This window comes from Pseudopodoces humilis, chromosome 6 (genome assembly GCF_049639895.1).
Source record: "Pseudopodoces humilis isolate 2021_Gansu_Grassland_sample_001 chromosome 6, ASM4963989v1, whole genome shotgun sequence".
NCBI lineage: Eukaryota > Metazoa > Chordata > Aves > Passeriformes > Paridae > Pseudopodoces > Pseudopodoces humilis.
In genome coordinates, this window is record NC_142205.1 from 51,586,695 (window position 1) to 51,607,307 (window position 20,613).

Sequence of the window (20,613 nt, forward strand, 5' to 3'; positions counted from 1 at the left end):
TTTAAAAGAGTCTGGAGATTTTTTTCATTCTTTCATCAAGAAGGAGTTTTTTCCAGACTCTGGTGCCTCTGGTAATTAGAAACCTTTGCCCAACTTTTGACCTCAGTTTACTCATGCACAAATTGAACTCATTTATCCTTGTGCCAACCTTGTCCTTGATAATGAAAAAAAAAAGCTCCTGACAATGATGCATTTATTCACACTCTGGAAGTGTTTATAAACACAGTGTTTATAAACACTGAGAGCACATCCTCTTTCAGTCTTTGCTTTCATAGGCCAACCAAGCCAACCTTTCCAGTCTCTTCTCAGACAAATCAGCTTTTCTGTGCACTCATTCCATCCTAATAGATCTGATCATAATTTGCCACATTATAGCAGATGAAATCCAAACAATCCTTTGTAAAGAAGCATTAATGTTTTCACCTCCTGCATTGCAACTCTAGGCAGCGGCAAGTGTTTGGGGCTGTCCTTGAGTAAACAATAGCATTAAAGAACTGCTGGCAGCCTTGGGTATAAGCAAGATAATAGTAAGATAACCTGAATGTTTTATCAAAGGAAAATGCTTGAGACATTATTTAAAATGGAAGAAAAATGCAATTTCTTGATTTTAAAAAGAGCAAGGGAAAGTGATAAAAATCATAAAAATGTCCCTTCTTCGGTTCCACTAAATAAAATCTAGGTTTACTGTACAGTTGTGAATTAAGAGTCATGGAAGAAATACAATTTTCTACCCTGGAATTTTGAAGCTATATTTACTATTGTTCAGACGAAATGAAGCAAGTAAAGACAGATAGACAGAGGGAGAATGAGTGTGAGAAATCCATTCTCACATTTTGTTAAGGCATATTTGATCATGACTACATTCAAATCTATGACTCCTCAAATTTTAAATAAAGAACTGTAACATCTGCTTTAAGGCCCTGAAGAAACAGGAACATTTATTTAGAGAGCATTTCCTTAGCTCTACTGATCAGAAGAGATTTGCATTATTTTTTATGGTCTAATATGATGCATTATGTTTTAGCAAATTAAGAATTCTTTCATTTTATGGGAACAATTGCACTCCTCCCACACACACATTATGATACACAGTCTTCAAGAAAATTTGCTGTATTGCATAAAGTAGCAAGCAATGGGACAATAAAAATTAAGGAACTCTTTTCAGGCATTATAGCACTTAGAGTGAGCAATTAAAATAGCAGATGTTACCTCACAAAGCCTAAACAGATTTCTGATCACAAAACTGAAGGTAGTATTTGCTTCAGTCAGTAAGAAGGTTGTATTCCCTTGGCACAGGGATGGAAAAGGAAAGACAATTCCAACTTATTTAGATACCTCAAGGCAAGGAATTATTTCAATCAGATGAAGAATTTACAAAGCAATGCATTTTCATTGTCATAGATCATTTTAGAATTTCAAATTAGGAGGCCAGAGAAGCAGTGTCGGTTACTTAATTGACAGCATCATTTAACCAATATAAGCACTCAAGCACAGGTGTCTAAGCTGTCACAAAAGATTGAGAGAAGAAACAAAATGGGCAGAGCTCTGAGATCATCTCCCAGTCATATGGAGGTACTGTGGCCATCAACAGGTAATGGATGACCACCTCAAACAGACTGGGACATAAAGATAGCTGTTTTATTTATCACACAGAAAGGGGCCCACAAATCTCACCATTTCCAAGTCCTGCACTGCCAAACAGAGGCATTGCAATCTCATTACTGAACTGGCAAAACGTTGCAATAAGCAATTACCCAACATCAAACACTCAGGAAACATGTAGATTTCTGCTGTAGTTTGAACATAGTGACAAGGAAAAATTGGGCAAAGCAGAACTCTTGCTTATGTACTGCTAATATGATTTCTCCATCAACATAATATTGAAATTATTTGCATTTTCAAACAAACAGAGCTAGAAATCTACCTAAGTGGGAGTATGGATTTAGGTCCAGAAACAGATTAAGCTGAGATAGCATTAAACATATTCACCTCCTCTGAAAGAGAAAAGAGGAATTATTGAATGAGATGCAGAGACTTTAATGGTGATGGTTTAGTGCAGTTTTCTGGAATGAACTTAATGACAGCTTTCACTCTTTTCACATACAAAACTATCAACCTAAGAGGGGATGATGAACATTTATCTGTGCAGATCATTCAGCTTTTCCTGCTCCTGGGACTACAGCCCAGAGAAAGAGTTTTGGAGCAGAGAAGGCAGCTGAGTGGTAACCACTTTGATTACTCTGCTATTTCATCTGCTGCAATGTGCAAATAACAATGCTTAAAAAGCAGATTTTTTTATTTCCATGGGGACACTAATTTCTGAATAAAAAGCAAAGAGAAAGCATATAGTCTAGGAATGGATCCTCAGTCTTGGTTTTTTTGAGGGTGAAGGAGCTGAAACAGCTAAAAGCAAGCACCTTTTTTAGATCTTTTGAGAAGTATGTAACATTTAAAACAAAAAAATTAATGGCAGTGTCTTTAATTTGAATAGCAAGCTAAAATGTGAGCTTTGTCAAGGAACTGCTGTCTGATCTGATTGCAGAGGACAGCTTTGGATTCAGTTAACACTCCTCTTAAAATACTCAGTGTTAACTCTGAAGTGAATTCTAGTTTAATCAGACATGAAAAAAAACCCATGTATGTTGTTCACATGACTACCTGTAGATTAAAGTTGGGCTCTCTCCCAGCAAAGCCCCATTCAGTGCTGGAAAATACACATAGCACTGATGAGAAGCAAAGCAGGGCCCAAACTAATGATTATGCTGGACCTGCTTTCTTTACACAGCATTTCCAGAGACATATTCTTTCCCAAAGAAAACTGCCTAAAAATCCACTGGTTTAGCACAGCATACCAATGAAAATCCAATAATTAGTATCAGAACAGAAGTGTACAGTAAATCCAGATAGTAAGACATGGAATTTACATGCAGTCTTTTATCCTGAGAATATACAGGAGTTGCATGATTAACATGTTAGGAGATAGTAATCTACTCAGGGAATCCAGCTATTTCAAACCTAAATTATTTTCCAATAACCTGAATGGTATCAAACCTGGACTGCAGTGCTCAATACTTCATATACAAAACTACATCACATATTGACTTGTCATATTTTATCTGACAAGCTTCCATGGAAGAACTTATTTCACAGTGTAAAAGCAGAATCTCAATTTAACTTTCTTCTTTCCCTTTTGAACACTTATGTATTACCTAATCCAAAAGTCTTCCAAAGAGCCTCCCACTAATATCAATAGGTTTGGCTATCAACCATGATGGATCATTTGGAGAATTAAGAAAGGGAAATATGGTTTATTATTATTATTATTTTGATTATTAAGAAAAAAATCTTTACAATATAAACAAAATTAAAGAACTTAACTACAAAAGATTACATATTAAAAAAGGCCTTAAAAATCCCGTGAAAACAGTTCAGTCAATTGTAAACTCCTGAGATATTTAGAAATGAAGGGTTTTTTTCACTTTATTTTCCATTTATTCATAGAGGGACTTCCATTTAAAACAGGCAAGAAAAAACAGCAAAGTCCAAGAACTTGTCATTCTACTTTTATTAAGCAACATCTACTCCCTCAGTGTGCTTGAACTTTGTCATAGCTACTGCTTCCTGTTGGCAAAGTGAGAATCAGCATGAATATTGTCAGCAAGCCTGAAAACAGGATTCATGGTTCACAACAACGTTCACTTGACAGTTACCTCATTTATAATGATCCAGTGACAGTCAAAAGCAACCAAATTAGTCTCCACGACCTGCAACAGAGAACAAACCAGCTATCAGTCAGCTTGCTTGTGAAAGCCAGAAAAAAAAAAATAATAGATGCTCTCTGCAGATGACAAAAACCAAAGCACATGATCTCTAGAACTTTTGCTATTGAAGTGAGGATAGAGAACCTTTAGCACCATGCTGCAGAAGCATTTGTGTTATTGCTTGACTTGCCAATTAAACTTGGAAAATACATTTCATTGGCCACATCACAGGAAAGAGTATGTTTCAGCTGACTGAGGAGAAAAAGGAAAGCATTTTTGCCTTAGCACTGTGTGTTGAGAGGAAGCAACAGAGAGGAAGGCAGAAAATTAGTATCAAGTAACTTTTGTCAGATTTCTGTATTTCTTGCTTCTAAGGCCTTTCCAGTGTATATCTACCCTGAAAGCCTCTGAATTAAAGAAAAACAAACAAACTCAAACCAAAAAACTCACATCACAAATGCTAGAGTTCACAGAAGTGCAAAGAACAGAAAGGAAAGGGTTCTCCTGAGAAAGAGGGCTGTCACAGGGATGATGAATTATACCCTGTCTCAGGTTCCATGCACAGAAGGCCTCTCATCCTCCTCTCATACATCTTCTCCTTTCCTTTGCTGAAAATTTTTCCATAACCTGCCTTCTTGCTGGACTGAACATGTGCTTCCTAACTCATCTTTCACTCAGTCCTTTCACTCCTTGAATCCACTACATTTTCGTGGCAAGTCACTTTTGAATCAACTTCACAGTGCAAATGAAGAGGAAAAAAATACACTTGTTCTGCTTTCATTAGGTAGGAAAGAAATCATTGACAAAGTGAGGCCAGAAACAAACTCTGGGAAAAGCTGGACACCTTCAATTTTTTTTTCTACATGAAATTGAATTAGGATTAACACACAAATAGTTTTAAACACAATTTAATTCCATTTTATTTGTATAGTTACCATGCCCATCTTGATTCACAGCTCATAACTATTAGATACTTTAAACTGTATTATCCCCTTAAAAACAAAATATAACTGAATATCTCCTTAAAAAACACAAAGGAAAAAAACGCAAAGAAAAAGAGAAACGAACTTTGGAACTGACAGTGTTTAAATGTTCAATTAGATGCCTAGTGCTGAGCTCTTATTACTTGGACCATTGGCTTTTAATGACAACCAACACAAACAGCACTTGCCAATGTCAGCGGCAATTTATACCGTACCATGTCCAAAGGAGAACAATTTAACTGGCCACAAATATTAAGAGCATCAAAAAAAACACACACTGATAACCCTCATTATTAATTCAAAGGCTATTAGAATTGGAGTCACTTCTTGCTTAGCAGAATGATAAGGCAAGACTGGAAATTTTGATCTGGAGAGACTCAGGTGAGGGGAAAGCAAGAGCAGCAGTATATGACCGATTCCTTATTTGAAACTCTCACAGCACTAATCACAAATGAAGGGGATTGAAAGCCATAGCTGTGATTGTGGTTCTGGAAAACTTCAAGAGCGTTAGCAGGAATCAGGGTCCTTAATTTATGTGGAGTTCAATATTTAAAAACAACATGATATTTTGTTGTGTTGCTTTGATATTTTCTTGCATTCTCCACAGTAGGCGTTCCCACAGCAGGTGTAAAAGAATAAGAGTGAAACTGAGTAACTGTGACAGGGGGCAGCACATCAGACTAAGCCAGGATGCTTGAACTGGAAACATGGCTGTTCTGATCAGATTGCTCATAACAAACCAGTTGGAATACAAACACACCCAGGAACCAAAATCAGTCAAAAGAGGACAGAGTAGTAACAAAGTTCTCAATGGAACATTTGCTCCTCATATAAACTTCCAAAGCATAGAAAGTTTATCCCATTTACAACATAAGCTGTCATTTAAGTTTTCCGTAAAACAAAACGAATCAAAGCCTTACTAAAGGAGGAACAATTCTGCTAGTCAATCTACATAAAGTTCTGCTGAAAGTAAGCAGAATTAAATAAAATAAAATTAAAAAAAGAAAGAAAGAAAAGGAAAAAAGACAGCACATGGCATGTTTTCTGATTTCTTGTCAGGTTCCTAGCAACCTTGTCCTTCCTAACTTTTGGCTCTGGGATGTCCTTCCGGGAACGTCTGCCCCACTATAACTGCTCTGCTCATGATGAGGTCTCACAAGGTTCCTGGGGCTCCAAGGCAATCTGCCAGTGACACCCTTGAGTCAAGTCTCCCGTGGTGGTTGGAAAATTACAATAAATGTGTTTCACAAAAGGCTCCTAAGCTCTTTCTCTGCTTCCAAATGGCAGTCAACCAAAAAATCAGATTTAAGGAATCCACAAAATGAAAATTCATATTTTCTGTTCACTTTTTATTAACGCATTACAAGTGGCCCGGATAACATCTTTGTGCCTGAAGCTTCAGCTGATCAGATTTTAATGTATTGCATTTCCCATTTTTGTTTCAGTTCATTTAGTTTCTTAATAAATATTTGGTTTGGAGTACCTGCTTTGCCCAGATTCTCAGATTTCAATCAGAGAACATCTTTTTCAATTGAATATGGTCCTAAGTGTCACTGGTTTTATTATGTAAAGCTCACAGACCACTTTAGCCAGTCACTGGAAGAGGCTGACTGGTCTCACAAGTCACTCACATTAATTCAAACAGCTCAGGGTACCTGTGACAGATTTATTCACAATTTGCAAATAGCAAGATGAAATTAACTCACTTTTTAGTTACAGCTGAAACTCCTCAACAGAAAGATCATATTTTATCCATTAAAGTTTATGTATTCATGAATCTACTTAATACTGAAAACATTTTCAAAAAGCATATGTCAAGTTGAGATGAACTTGTAGTACACTCAGAGACACTCAAACTAACACATTCTAAGTTTAGATGGGCTGCAAATAGCCCCTGATTTAAAAATTCACTTTACCTTTCAGTCTGCTTGAAGCTGCTTTTTGGCATTTTCCTTGGCCCATCTACCCAAAGCTTGTTCTGGTATTGACAGTTTCTTAAAAAGATGACTGATAATGCCCTAAGAAAGCTGCTAGATTTTTAAGACAGATTTACATCTGAACTGGGAGTCAGCATTAGACTGGGATTTCAAGGCCATATTTTCATCCTTGGGTCATTCAGCCTTATCACTCACAAAAGAGCTGTTCATTTCAGCAGCATCAAAGTTCTGCATCTCAGTCTCTCCCTTCCTGACATCTCTTCTGCCAGTATGGCCTTTATTGTCCATTTAATTGACCTTAAAGTTGGCAGTGCACATTCTGACTCTATGTCTGTAGGAATTGCAGGTCACTATAACGTTATCATCATCATTAATAGCCTTTCCATATTTTCCAGCTATTGTGCTCCTTATGTTTTTCAGTGTAGATGAATGCACTGGCACATCCACTGTTTTACAAAAAATAAATATAATGTTATGTACACCTTCAGTTTTGATGCTTGGGGGAAAAGTTGCACAATCCTAAAGTTTTCTTCAAATGCTAAGAGTAATCATATGCATAACCTTACCATCAGAAGATTATCTCCAACAGCAGCTATTAGGAACTAGTTTACAAATAGAAGACTATAATAAATGTGTTAAAAAACCCCTCAAACTGTCTAAAGTCAGCAGTAACACAACCTAGATCCAATGATTCATCATTACAGCAGTCATTACTTGCACACAGCAGGCCTTTTCAGCCACGACACAATGCTCCAGAATGCCCTTGTCTATCTACTGCATTTGCCATTCTCTTTACTTTAAAAAGCCATTGCATTTTCACTTAGAAGGGATGGTAACAAATAAGAGTGAAGTGAAAAAAAACCCAAAAAGAGCACTGTTGGGTCTGCTTAAAACTGACCGTAACCTAAAAAGCACAAACAGCAGAGTGTTAAAGGCAGTTGTGCAGCAGGTTTCTACGCCTAACATGCTCAGAATTGTAAAACAAATATTTTTTTTCTGAGTGATGATCCTCTTCTGGTTGAAATTCATATCTGCATGCATATCAAGTGAGCTGGCATGAACTTGTGCTCTGTGCCAGGGAAAAATGAATGCAGAGAATAACATTTGCAGGTGCATAAGGGCAGTAATGAAAAAGAAATCTGAAATCCTCTATTTTAGAAGCAATAAAACAACTTGATTGGGGCGTGTAGGAGGCTGGGGCTTCAAGACCACAAGCATTTGAATATAATGCAAGTTTCAGATTCCTCACTGGTTCTGCTGGCTCTGTGACAGGAAGCAGTGCTGTTCCCTCCCAAAAGGTAAGGGACAGATTGGAAATTTCCATGCTAGACAGAAGCCAGGTGAACCTATTGTTTATGCAGCTTACCTCTTGAGCTAAAACTGAGAAAACTAGAGCGTGCATTCATAATGAGGGCTAAGTACCAAAATTCCACACAGATATTAAGTGGAGGAAAGTTGAGACTTCCCAAAACAAAGAAAACCATGTAGCTATTTGACAAATTCTCATTTCACACATCCTCTAGGGGAAATCAGACAAGCTGTGGGTTAACAAACATACAAACTATAGGTCAATGAAAAAAGCTCTCTGAAGCTAAGCAGAGCTGCTAGCCAGGAGAGCATTAGGAGAAAGTATCATATATCCCTACCCTGCTCTTACTGCTCCTTTAGGAATTCAAGTCACCTTTGGAGGTAAGACACTGAAATAGTCTTTGGTCTAATCCCAGACAGATGCCTTTGAACTTCTAAATGTAAGTTGCTCTCTTAACTGTGATGAATAGGACTACCAGTTATCAGCTAAAGGAAGCAGAATATATTAATTCTGTATTGACTGTTCTGCATTTAAGATTGTATTTATTTACCAAAAGAGAAAATATTTGAAAGAATCTCCCACCCAAAAAAAAAAAAAAAAAAAAGATTTTGGGGTGCTTTTGAGGTGCCATGTCTGTCATGACATTGAGTACATCCATTTGTAGGCAGAACTCCAGAGTGAACTCTGGAGCTGTGTTTCAGTTTAATGCCCATTGCCACTGACCTCTTCCTGTCTCACACAACTAAATCAGTGTCAGAGAACAAGAAGAGGACAGCCTATTAACCAACTCCTTCAGAAAACTACTTTTCTGAATTCAGCATTTTTCAACTATAGATTGTTGGTATTTAATTTTTTATAATGCCATATCACGTATTTCTCCATTACTAAGATTCAAAGCAGCAAGTTAGCAGGCCAGTTAGGAAATAGACCTAATAAAATCGTGGAAAAACTGAAAAATAAAATCACTATCTACTCACTCAGCCTTTTCTCAGACAGAGTTCACACTCAAGCACTTGAAAACATTGTCATTAGTTGCACAAATCCTGCAGCAAAGGATACAGCCTATCAAGTATGCAGTGTCATTCATACACAGTCATAGAAATCCGCAGCAATAGATACAAAAGATCATTTGTAACATCTTTGTAGCTTTAGAAATATGTTCATGTCAAGCTCCAGAAGTTCTCCTATCACTCTATTAAAGAAAATCAAACTCATGCTTCATGAGGAAGGTGTTCCACTTAGTGAAACATGGATGCTATTGAACTGATGAGCACAAACATGGATGAAACAGAAACTAATTTTCTTTTTCTAAAGAATTCAACACACTGAGGGAGATTTAGCAGAGAGCACAAAAATGCTGCCAAAGATGACAAGTGATGAGCAAGGACAAATCATCTGTCATTGGCAGTAACTCCAGAACTTCTGAATCTTTGGAAGAGCTTGACAATTTATCATAACTATTTCTATTGTTCATGCTCAAACCTTCAAATGGCCTAAATGCAAGACAATCTAAAGCAAATAATGCAGTTGTTGTGCCAGCACGCAAGCTTTTTCCATTTGCAGTAGTAAGCAAGAAAGAAAAAAGGCTTTTTGACAAAAAAGGACAAGTCAGTTAATGGAAAATGACATAAAAATTATCTGCATCGATTACTTCTTGTAGATATGGGCCCAAAAGTGTGGGCAAAAACTGCAAGATGCAGATCATAATCTTCACAAAGGAAATACAGGAAAACCATTCTGGATGTTCAAAATTCAGCTCCACACACTTGCAACTAGTCAGACAAGCCTTGCAAACACCCAGGCGAGCAGTAATGCGGCATGTAAGAACAGATCCTTACAGGATCAGGCTATTTCAAGTATCTCCTGTTTGAAACCCAGAGGAGAGCTCTCTGGCTCCTGTTTTACCTGTGCTACCACTGGGACTGCTCTGTGACAAGGCACCCAGAGGCCATGGCTCCAAAATGTTGCAGGGAACTGTCTCAAACTGTTCCCTGCTCCACCAGGAGCCGCAGTACTGACTGTGAATCTTTCTGCTGGACCACCATAGAGTGAATGACATTTTCCATTGGATTTTTTTCACAAAAGCCAACAGATGGCATTGCATAGTCCACAGCTCTGGGAATGGCTGATATTGGAATAATTTAAAAAGTGGTTTAGAAAGTTTCCCAAGAGTTGATCTGTTATACCAACTTCCTGTAAACCCTTCCCAAACACTCTCTGCCTACAATGTGTCCAATTTATGAGGTTTTGCAATCTGAACTGCATTCTTCCAACTGGAAGACTTATAAAATGCTTTCATACAATACCTCTGGATTTGCCGTCCATGTCTTTTCAAAGACCAGCCTCTTGGAGCCACCACTGCTGTTTTACAGGTGAACATGTCTTAACCTAATTTTCTCCCTCAGGGGCATAGCAATTTGCAGATCACTAAGATATGATTAAAAACTCAAACACATGTGAGATAGGAAGCCCTCCAATTCAACTCTGCTCCCACCTCTTCTCCAAGAAAAGGACAACCCAACAAGAACCAACAACCAATCAAAAAGAAATCAGGGGCCATTTCTTAACATGACATTTAACTAAAGAGATGCCATTGGACTAGTGTGAGCGTTCAAACCAGTCTCCAATACTGCAGATGTCTCCCAAAGGACTGGTATGTAAGGCAAAATATGGAAATTAAAGAGAATTAAACAGAAAAGAAAGTTAAGTGATAAACTGAACACTACCTTAACTGATCCAAAGTGTAGAAAGGTAAAAGTGTGGAGCTGTACTATTTTGTATGTTGTACTACATCAAACACAACAGGAGTTGTTCATGGAGACCCTCAGGTAGGTTTGTTTATCTTTTCTTCCTTCTAGCTCCTAGTTCATCAAACCACCACCATTTTATCAGGCTGTTTGCACCATTTCTTCCTGATGGTGCCACAGCAAGTTCTTTCTGTGCTTCCACTCTTAGCCTTTGAGCTTCTCAGTAGGGAAATCAGTTGATTTATAAAGTTCATTCTTATACACCAGAAACTAAAGCTCATAAGAATCTCTCTTCACCAAAGGCAATATTTTTGTAAATTTTAATCTCTACCCATTTCTACTCTTGAGAGAAGAAAAAAACCAAACCACACATGGCAATACTTATTTTTGTTCTTCTGGACAATCATCCAATCACCTCTTTCTGGGATTCCTTTCCCTGACATTCCTTCTAGGACAAACAAACAATCAAACAAAAAAAACACCCCCACAAAAAACCTCCCAAAACAAAACAAAACAACAACAAACAAACCAACCAAACAAAAAAAAACCTAACCAACCAACACCAACATAATCAAAAACCAACCACTGGGTGAAATCTGACAGAGACATTTACCAAGGATTAGAAAGCAAGTTTCTATAGTATTTGGGGAGGCAAGTGGAAATTTGCTTCAAGTGTCCTCCTAAGGGTGGGTGATATGGCTGACATGACTTCATTTGCCTTTCTCATGAAAATGTATTTTTTAAAAATAAATGTTTGAAGCACTTGATCAGTTTTCCACTTTTCCAGATTTATTTAAAAATAATTATACTTTTAAACTAAAAGTATTGGGTTACTCCACTGAATAATTAGTTTTATATTAACTTGGCTTGCCATCATAACTACAACTGAAATGAGTCAAGCTTCAGGGAACACTTTTTATCTTCTGTCCTAAAATATTTAGAGATGGAGGCTGTTAAAGTACAGAAACCAACCTCATGCTAAAGAAAAGAAAACTGTTAAATATTCAATAAAAGTAAATAAATACGGCATTAATACTTCAGTGAGTTTGACCACAGGCTTGTAGTGAGAACACAAAATGAAACCATATTCTGTCTGGTACAAATGGCCTTTAAAAACTATTAATTTCCTTAATCATTGAGAAAAGCTACTGTATATTTTATAGGTGTCTAAACCCATGCATCATTCTGAGGTCAGTGTGTAAACTGTAGGTTTAAAATGAAATAACTATAAGCAATTTATGTATCTTTCATTTTAAGGATTACTTTATTCTCACAGTTGGTTTCCTTACTTCCAAATTTATACTTTGATTAATATTCCTATTATCCTTCTGAAAAGTGTTTGTGATATCCAAATTTGTAGCTTTGGAGGCTACAAAAAACAGATGATAAAATGGTATCTGTCATAATTTCAATATATGCTCCTTTGTTAGCTCATATAAAAATATGCAAAGTTCTATTTGCTTCCTCTTTAAACGTATACCTATTGTTTCTAATTGAGAATTCTGATTAACTAAAGTTACTACTTTAGTAAGGCATTGAACAATTAAGACTGAAGAAAAACACACTTGTGAGCCACAAGATTCCTTCCCAGTGTGCATTACTGTGGGTTGACTGCACTCAGCAAAAGGAAAATTGATTCAAATAAAACTTGTATAGGAATCATATAAAGGTTGTATTTTAAATAACCTTTCCCTTCTCATCAATACTCAATTTTATACCTCAGTACTTCTCTAGATTGTAGTACAGTCACTCTTTACATCAGTTTAAATAAAAAGAATATGCAATTAGGATGGAAATCACTGTCAGAAAGAGGGTGAAGAATATGGGCTTTGAGGAAGAGCTTGAAGTTTTGAAGTAGAGAACAGCAACAGCAGAACAGGGTGCCTGATTCAGGGGGCTACTCGGTAGTGTGAACAAATATTTTTACACACTATTGCTTAAAAGCAAGCAAACAGAAAAACCAGACATGACATCAATTTTCTTAATAGCAGCCATTTCCCATAGAAAAGCTTCCTGTCCAACCAAGGTACCAGCAATCCAAATTAATACAATAATGATTAAACTATTCAATTTGGCCCATTCCTGTTGATGGTTTGATATTAAGTGTGGGTGCCATTGTTTTTAAAGTTTTGAAAGAGTTTCAAGAACTATTAAACATATAGATTGAATTGATGTCTTCAAACTGAAAACACAAGGCTTAGTTCACCCTTTAGTCTTTTTATTTCCCAGAATAGCACATGAATATTTTAGGGCCAGACCCTCTGAATTGCTCAGCATCTGTAAGTTACTCAGATTTTCCTCAAGAGGGGCTGCAGGATGCTGAGTGCCTTTGAAAACTTTCCCATTCCATTCAGGTTTTTAAATACATGTTGAGTGCCTTGAAAATCTAGCCCTGATTATGCTGGCAGGGTGTTGTTTATGTTATTAGTGATACGGAAATGTGGTTTCAACTCCTTTTGCATCTGTTGGTAAACTCAAGATTTAGTCTGACTGCATATCAGGGAAAATGTTAAACTTTATACACTACAGAATATAACAGTGCTGCTCTTTTTTTCTTCTTTGCTGTCTGCCTTAAAAGCATCAGACTGGCATCACTGAAACAGAAAGTATTTCATTTTCCTATCACAGGCATTATTAACAAAGGTCACTGTTCAAGTGACAAAATATCGCTAAAGCCATCAGCTCTTTTTGCTTTTCAGCTTCATGGTGGTGCCTCTCCTGTCATTTCACATATCTGTAGAGAACAACAGTGGCAGAGGTTCAAGTGAGATAGCTCCCATTTCTGACTTGCACATAAACTTATCACTCAGCTTCTCTCCAAGCACAGAGGCTGAAAGCATTTTTTTCTGGGAATAGGAGTTCAAGAATCAGGAGCAGTTTAATAGAGTTCTAACTGGCTGCAGGCTTGAAGCTTCCTATGAAAAACATCCTCTCAAAAACACCTGTACAAAACCAAAATCTGTTCTAAACATATTGAAAACATTCTGGTCACCAAATTGTGAAGCCCAGTGGCCATTTTTGCTTCTGCGCTTCACAAGAGATGAAGGAAATGGATCACTCTTACCGAAGGTGCAAAGACATTGCACGCCCAGAAGGTCTGCACAAGGACTCACTGAGTCTTACATAGGGCATGGATCAAAACAGCAGCCTTTTCTTGTAATGGCTCTACATTTTCTTCATAAGGTACCTCTAAATTTTGAGAAATGCTTGCTTCTGAAAGTAGTTCAGCCAGTCAGCTACGTGAACCTAGACCATCATTTAAATATTTTGATAAGCAATGTGTGTCCTAACATCAACCATGTAACACAGTTCAGGTTCATATGCTTGAAAAAACCTTTTGGCCAGATATCTGTTTGCAGACCTTCAGTCTGAAATCCTTCATATATGTCACTGAGTGAAGGTTATTAAAAACTAATGTTCAGGGTGAATACAAAGTACTCTCTGTATTACCACAATTCTCTTATAGCTAATGGTTAAGCTAACAGAAATATGACAACTCAGCAGAAACTGATACAGGTTAAAATATATTCCAGCTCTATAAAGAGAAAAAATCTATATGTTCTTCATCATTGTTTGATGCTGGTTTAAAAGCTGGTTCCACACAGTAATTGCAGCCAGATCCAAAGAATCTAAGCAACATCCCAGAGACACTGGAGATACAAACATGCCAAAATTACAGGCTCAAGCACACCTGAAACACAACTGCAGCTGGGACATTGTATCAGTTCTAAAATGGGACAGATTCTAACAGATTGAAAATACCTTTATCAGTGAAAGGATAGCAGAAGAAGCCAATATGTATTCTGTTACAGAAAAAGATAAAACTTTCTAGCCATCAAGTATGGTTATTCTAAACCACTTCATTTGTCATCAGAAACAAAACAGAGGAATTACAGGAGAGGAAAAAGTTGCAGTCATAAAAACCCAGAAAACTAGAAGTGTTTACATGCACAAAGTAATTGGAGCCATTCTTTACAGTTTAATAATTTGTAGGGATTAAGTTGCTAAGAATTGTTTCTCAAATACTCATTGTGGAACAGTTGCCCATTTCTTTTGGCTTTCTGAACAAAAAGGCTTAAATTAGATCCTTGCTATCATCTTTTAAAAATAAATTGGAAAGCTTTGATGAAGAAAAGTAAAAAGACTGGAAAAACTTTAAGAGGATTTGCACATTCCAGAAAAGGAAAAATAGAATGCACTTTGTTAAAAGTGCAATTAGTTCTGCATTTTAAGTTTGTGGAAACAACTATAGCCTTAGCAAAATGAGCTATATAGAAAAATAAGGCCTTTTGAACTTTTTTAGAAAGAAGTATTGAAGACCATTCTATTTAAGCCCATATTACAACATGGTTTTGTGTTTTTTTAAAATGGGAAACAAGCCAAACCCATAATTCTAATTGCCTTTTTTTTTTTTTTTAGATAGATAAACAGCGGATAGATAAACTTGACTCTTTATAACAATTCCTCTAAAGTCTGTATGATTACTCAGCTGATGAAATTACTCATATGAGGAAAATAAGTCGTATGTGTAAGAGATTGCTGGCACAGATACCTCAATGTAAATTATGAAAGACACATTACAGAGTGTCATAAATTTTCTAGCAACACATTCCTTTTTCCCACAGGTACTGTCAAGCAGCTTTTCAACTTTAAGCACTGCATTTTTGTAGTATTCTTTCAATCATCTTTTTGACTAACCTGAACCAGAACAGTGATATATCTCTTCTATTCCGACTATTAATATTATGGGCACATGGTCTTTGCTTTTTGACGGTGATAGAAGCAAACTGACAGAACCAATATCCAGACAATCCTTGAAGTGATACATGAGCTTTACACAAGGATGATCAACAAGATAGAGCACTATTCTCTCCAGACTGATAGGAAAAACAAGTTGGCTAAAAGGTTGTATTTTCAGCTGGAAGCAAGTACATCAGAAGTCCTCTGTGGGCCCCCATGTATACAAAGTACAAAGCTTATCCAGACAGAAGAATAAAAATAAATGGAAAGGAAGAAAGGCAAATAGAAAAAGGGTTATAACAATATAGGAAGGTAATTTTTTGCTCTATTATGCAGCAAGTAGGAGAGATATACATCTGTCATGAGGATCTAAGTAAAATTCTGAAAGTGTGAACATAATTATGGCCCATCTGAAGTACAATCAAATCCCAGTTTACCTGAGACAGGCTAGCACAGCTCAGTAGAGCTGTGTCAAATGTCAGGTGACTTCCTGAGTAATTTCTAAAGCTAAGTCAGGAACAGGAATGAGTAAAGCTTTTCCCACATACCCCAGCCACGAACTTCACACCTGTGAGCAAGAAGGGAACCTCATTGCTGCACAGTGTCATGCAATTAAACACAGCTGCTTAGACGCTGCTAAATACCTGCACCTGACTGCATTTTTACAGCTGCTTTTAGGGCCACGCTGCCTTCCCTCTGTGCTTCTTATATGGCACTGCCTCCTGAGCACTTACATCCACCTCAGTCCCAGGTCCCTGCCTGGAGTCACCATGCTTTCTCATCTGCCAATTCCTCCTTTGATCTCCATCCTCAAAGCACCATCAGGATGAGGAAAAAACATTTCAGGAGCATAGCAGAAATGCACCAGCAGAGCCCTTGGTGGATATTTAAAGGCTTTTCCCGAGTATTCCTCTCCTGTGTTTTTTTTTTTCAATCTTCCTGGCCCCTTCCCAAGTAAGAGACCATGTGACTGTCACAGTTAGGGATGTTGTGAGGCATTTAATCCCACTTCTTGCCACTTAGGTAGGCAGTGCCTTAGTATCACATCTTTTCATGTCACTTCTCATGTGCACACTAATAATTTTGTCTAGAGGAGTCAAGCGAATTATTTAAAAAATGTAAAAAAGATTAAAAAATCCAAAGTAAAACCTCATCTGCAATCAACCAGAAATTCAGAGAAGGGAAAGGAAGGGACTTCTGTGGTTTTATATTAATGTTTGTGAGAGACAGATATGAATTAAAGCTCAGAGTGAGAATCAAGAGCTGTAAGGAATCATGAGAAATTCATGTTCAGATCACTTCCTGCACTGGCATCCTGCAGGCATGTTCAAAACCTTCATTACTTTGGTGTCTGATGACTGCAACATAGGCTACAAACACAGCTATCTGAAAACGAAACAAAATCAGCTTGTTTTCCTTTTGTCCCACAACACATACTTTATGTATACATATATACCTACACAACAAATTTATTCCTATTTGTTTCATCTGCCATATCTTATCCTATACACTGACACCCTGAGAGATCAGGAATTTATCTCTGTACGTGTGAAAATGTCCTCCGTGTGAGTTGTAACCCAGCCCTTAAATTTATTTCCCAAACCAGGCATTTTACTGGATCCTGCAAAAGAGAAAATTTTCTTCATAAACATCATAGAAAATTCGTTCTACTGAAGAAGATTCTAACTTTGATCCATGACCCTCTGCACACGATATCCTGTCTCCAAAATGGAAGAGATGCCATCGAAATTGCTTAATGTGTATCTATTTCACTCTCCCCTGGGCAAAAGAAGATAAAGCAGAGCAATACCATGGTGCTGTCAAAATGTGAATCTTCCTGGATGTATGTTACAATATCTAATAGATGGGAAATTTTTTTAAACATTTATGGCAATAAAATGCATTTTTATCACTGTAGTTCTGCACTTGTATGTGTAACAATGGCATCCTGGCACATGACTGAGCAATAGCTGAACCAAAAGGGGCACCTTCTCTAGCAAGAAGTTGTCACTGTTTTTATGATTGTACTTAGACATTTTAAAGAAATTACTATAATTCTGTCTTCACTGAGAACAAATGCAACAAAAAAACCTTGGAATTAAATACATGGTACAATATTTCCTGACCCCAAAACCAAGCCTGATCTGAGAGTAGCTAGGATTAGAGGGGTCATGACAAGAACTACTGCTTTGATTCAGTGTGAGAAGAGATACGTGGAAAAGAAAGAAAACTAATAGTCCTTCACCTAATTAAATTAAAATAGGTGTTGTCATCTTGGAATATTTCATATTCTAATCACAAAACCTTTTTGGAGGAAGGAGGCTTTTCATTATGTTCCATTTGTAGTATTCCCTCAGACACAAACCGAGGCTCCCTGTAGCTGTGTTTCACTTGTTCAAAGAGCATTTAAAGTATAAATACTTTTGGTGTCACCTTGTTGAAAAAAAACCCCTCCTTTAGAGGTCTCAGCTTTGTTCAACCTGTGGGTGTGTGCTTCTTGTTTTCTGGCAACTGCATACCTATTCAGGCAGATGGAGGCACTGAAAAGGCAAATCAGACCTATGAGCTGAAGTATCTACAAGTACAAATATTGTGATTACATTTTTTAATGCTCTTCTTGTCCTAGGGAGAAGTGGAAATTACAGGCAGATGTCAACACCATAAATGGGTAAGAGGAAGGAGGTTGTATGGTTCTACTTTCCTTGCCAGGAGCAGGTAATATTGAAAGGGACAATTATGAAATTATTGTTACTACAACAGTTACATGGAATATAATAGGAAATTTTCTAAATAATTTTGAATGCAGTTTTTTCCTCAATGGGCTTCTGGTCCTAGATGCAGTCCAACACTCGTGCAACTGAGCTGATTGGGTGCATGTAAACACTTAAGCAGCATTCAAACATTAATGGTGACTGAACACTGTCTGAGGCCTGTTCACATCAGAGCAAGTTTTGTTCTTAGGATGCACCTACAAAAGCACCAAATCAGATAATAAAGTGATCGATTTGACATTTTTCTTCCTTTAATCTGAAAAGCTTCCTTTATAATCTCAAGCATGTTAATTAGCTCTAATTTTGCCACCTCTGCTGTATAAGCATGCAGGAAAGCTGAAGAAAGGCATAAGAAAAAGGCCAAGGAGGATAATGACCACAGTCACCTATCTGCCTCTGGGTTAAATGGACACACTGAGGAAGCCAAGAGCTGCTCTGTATATGCACTATCGAAATACCATTATTCAGCATATTATTATTACATTATAATAATATAATTAATATATATTATAATAAGTTAATAATAATTAGTGATTATATAATATTATATAGATATATAAATTATTATAATACCATTATTCAGTAGCAGATGCCACTAACTACGCATGACATGAAATAATACATCAAAAAATTTACCTGCTTTTAGAATTGTGACTTATAAAATGAAGCAACAAGGACATCCTCCTGAACGGAAGGAAGTGACAGGAAAATTCTGTGGATATTGAATTGCAGAGCACTGAGACTCAGACAAAAAAAAGCCTCAGAGAAGAAGAATTTGCAATTTACACCTACTTGGCTTATTTTGTGTTGTTTCAATCTCACTAAGGAAACACAAATCTTTTAAGTCTGCACCTTGTTTTTCAAACCTCTTCCTTCCTCTTTGCTCAAAATGATGATATAAATACAATAGAAAAAGGATATATGACCACAGTAAATTTGGTCCCAAATTACATCCCTTATAAATATGATTTTACAAAGCTTTTATTTACACTAAAGCAAAATTATGTTGTTTCCATGACAGCAAAAAAACACCTAGTGAAAGGATTTTATGTGCATTATTTATGACAGTGTCCAAAACTTAAAAGTGAAGGATCTATATCGGCTAGTGAGATAATGGAGCCAATATAAACTGATTTGCTTTTGTTCTTAAATAATTTGGAGAACTGCTGTGTAACATTCATTTTATCATTACCACGGTTTCTGTGCTGTAAAATAGGTCCAATAAACTAATGTTTTCCTATCTGAGTTTCTGCTCCCCCAAAGAGCCCTTTGCCAATTTATATTTATTGGTCTTTGACACCTAGCTTTTTATATGTGTTGTTAAAATGAGTTAAGATTTTATTTTATTTATTTTTTTCTTAATATTTTCTAAAGTACATGCAAGAAAATACTTCCATTAAGACTATTTGTTTCCTGGGTCTTAAAGGTAGAAACAAACTTTTATCTAGAGCCTCAGGACCTCTGGCCCTGCTTCCTGGAGCAAAAGCTGTTTTCAGCCAAGTGCTGTTATTTGCCAGTGCTTTCACTTAATTTCCAGAATAATAGGATGATTTGAGAGATTTATCAGGGCAGACACAGGACTTACTCATGGGAATGAAGCAACAGTGTCTCTGAAATAAAGATACAGAGATACTTAAAAAGACTTTTCAAGTAATCTTATAAAAAGTAGTTTCACTGTGAAGGCCTCTTTTCTACCCTTGCTTCAGTGACACTGCTATTTTCCCTTTCTGAGAAACACACCTTCCTTGTGATAGTGTCTTTTCTTCCTAGATGAATATTAATGCAGATGACTAAGGACAGAGGGGACTACAAGGAATTAATTTCTTAAAGTGTCTCTAGCTCTGTAATTAAGACAGATGGAGAAAAGTAAAAAGACTGGATGTAGCTTGTTCCAGAGCACATAACAAATACTGACAAAGAAAAGTGAGAAGCTACTGAGCTTATTTTAAATAAATAAATAAATAAAATAAATCCCAGCATACACATCTCCATGTGATCCTATCTCATTTTATTAGTTTTTTTTTTGCTTTTTCACATTTATCCTGTTTCATGTAGAAGGCACCAAATTCCTGTGGTCCAATGCACTGAGACAAATGGTGGCATAACTTCACCGCTTCCCATCTTCCCATAGAAAATCATGAAAAACACAAAAACTTATTAATATATATAAATCAGATCACCTGTAAGAGCTACAGTGAAAAAGGCAGTGACCTTGTCAGTGACCACAATTAGCCTGAAGTTAAGACCCCAGATCGAATACAATATTCCCTGTGAACCATTTCTCAATAAGGGCTGAAGCTGGATGTGAACTTTTCATTCAGTAAGCGAACTCTGACTCATGGATTGAGGGAAGTCCCACATCAGA

General features: G+C 36.8%; 1 protein-coding gene across 2 annotated transcripts in view; it reads right to left on the minus strand.

Moving 5' to 3' along the window:
* GRID2 (glutamate ionotropic receptor delta type subunit 2) overlaps positions 1–20,613 on the minus strand; it is a 671,390-nt gene that overhangs the window by 207,718 nt on the left and 443,059 nt on the right. For both annotated transcript variants that reach the window (XM_005517465.2, XM_088056469.1), the window contains exon 5: positions 3,711–3,764. In XM_005517465.2, the coding sequence (XP_005517522.1) occupies positions 3,711–3,764 (54 nt within the window). The remainder of the gene's footprint in view (positions 1–3,710; positions 3,765–20,613) is intronic.